Raw genomic sequence first — 958 nt, forward strand, 5'->3', positions numbered from 1 at the left:
AGAAGGGGGAAAAATAAAAGAAGGGGGAAAATAAAAGAAGGGGGGAAAAATAAAAGAAGGGGAAAACCATTCTGTCTGTAAATATTAGTCAAAGCACACAGCATTTGGTTTAAGAAAATGTAGACTCCAGCCCGAGAGACAGGAGGTTCGGTTGTTTCTGAGGGTTTGTCACGCTGTCAAAGCGGACAGAGAAGGAAGCAAGGAGCATCGCCCTCCTCACCAGCCTCGCCTCTTTATAGTAACACCAGCTGGCACTGAGCTAACGCTCACCAGCAGCTCCACGTCACCTCTAACTTGGGAGCCCAATTAACCATCCTGACACTATTAAGAAAAGCCAACCCTCCTCTCACCATACACAGAAATACTGAGTAACATCTGCATCGAGCCTTTGGTTCTGCCAGGCTGAAGCTTCCCAAGTTAAACCGCAACAATACCCACAATTTCTTGATTTTTAAGCTGAACACGCCAAGCGGCACGTTTTTACCTTCCATCTAGTTCTCTTACTGCGTCGGCTGCATCTCGTGGATCTTCAAACTCCACAAAGGCAAACCCAGGAGGATTTCTCGCCACCCAGACGCTGCGCAGTGGTCCATAGTAGCCAAAAGCTCGCTCTAACTCCGTTTTGTTGCCATTGTTCCCAAGGTTACCCACATAAACCTTGCAGTCCAGCGGACAAGAGTCACGATGCATTGCTAGAACAAAAAACAAAAAAACAAAAAACAAAACCCTCATGTGTAAGTAACGTGCATCAAGTATTTATTCACTTATACGGGAAGTAATCCTGTTGGTTGCTATTCCCAGAAACTTCATGATACCACAGGATAGAAACATTAACTGTGTGGAAGGGACAGAGTGTTTCAACACAAATTTTAAAAGCCAGCAGCAATACTGGTGGTTAAAAATCACAACTTCGAGGGATTTCGCTGACTTTAAAAGCCCCCAACTCTGAAGGCGGGTG

At 45.3% G+C, this 958-nt stretch overlaps 1 protein-coding gene across 1 annotated transcript; it reads right to left on the minus strand.

The window, feature by feature from the left end:
- Positions 1-484: 484 nt before the first annotated feature.
- Positions 485-690, minus strand: LOC104281143 (serine/arginine-rich splicing factor 3; the record flags this gene model as incomplete). The annotated part of the gene is made up of 1 exon (XM_009879045.1): positions 485-690. A coding segment is annotated over exon 1 (206 nt), but the record flags the coding sequence as incomplete, so codon positions are not given.
- Between the last annotated feature and the right edge of the window lie 268 nt (positions 691-958).

This window comes from Apaloderma vittatum, unplaced genomic scaffold (assembly GCF_000703405.1).
Source record: "Apaloderma vittatum isolate BGI_N311 unplaced genomic scaffold, ASM70340v1 scaffold25161, whole genome shotgun sequence".
Classification (NCBI taxonomy): Eukaryota; Metazoa; Chordata; class Aves; order Trogoniformes; family Trogonidae; genus Apaloderma; species Apaloderma vittatum.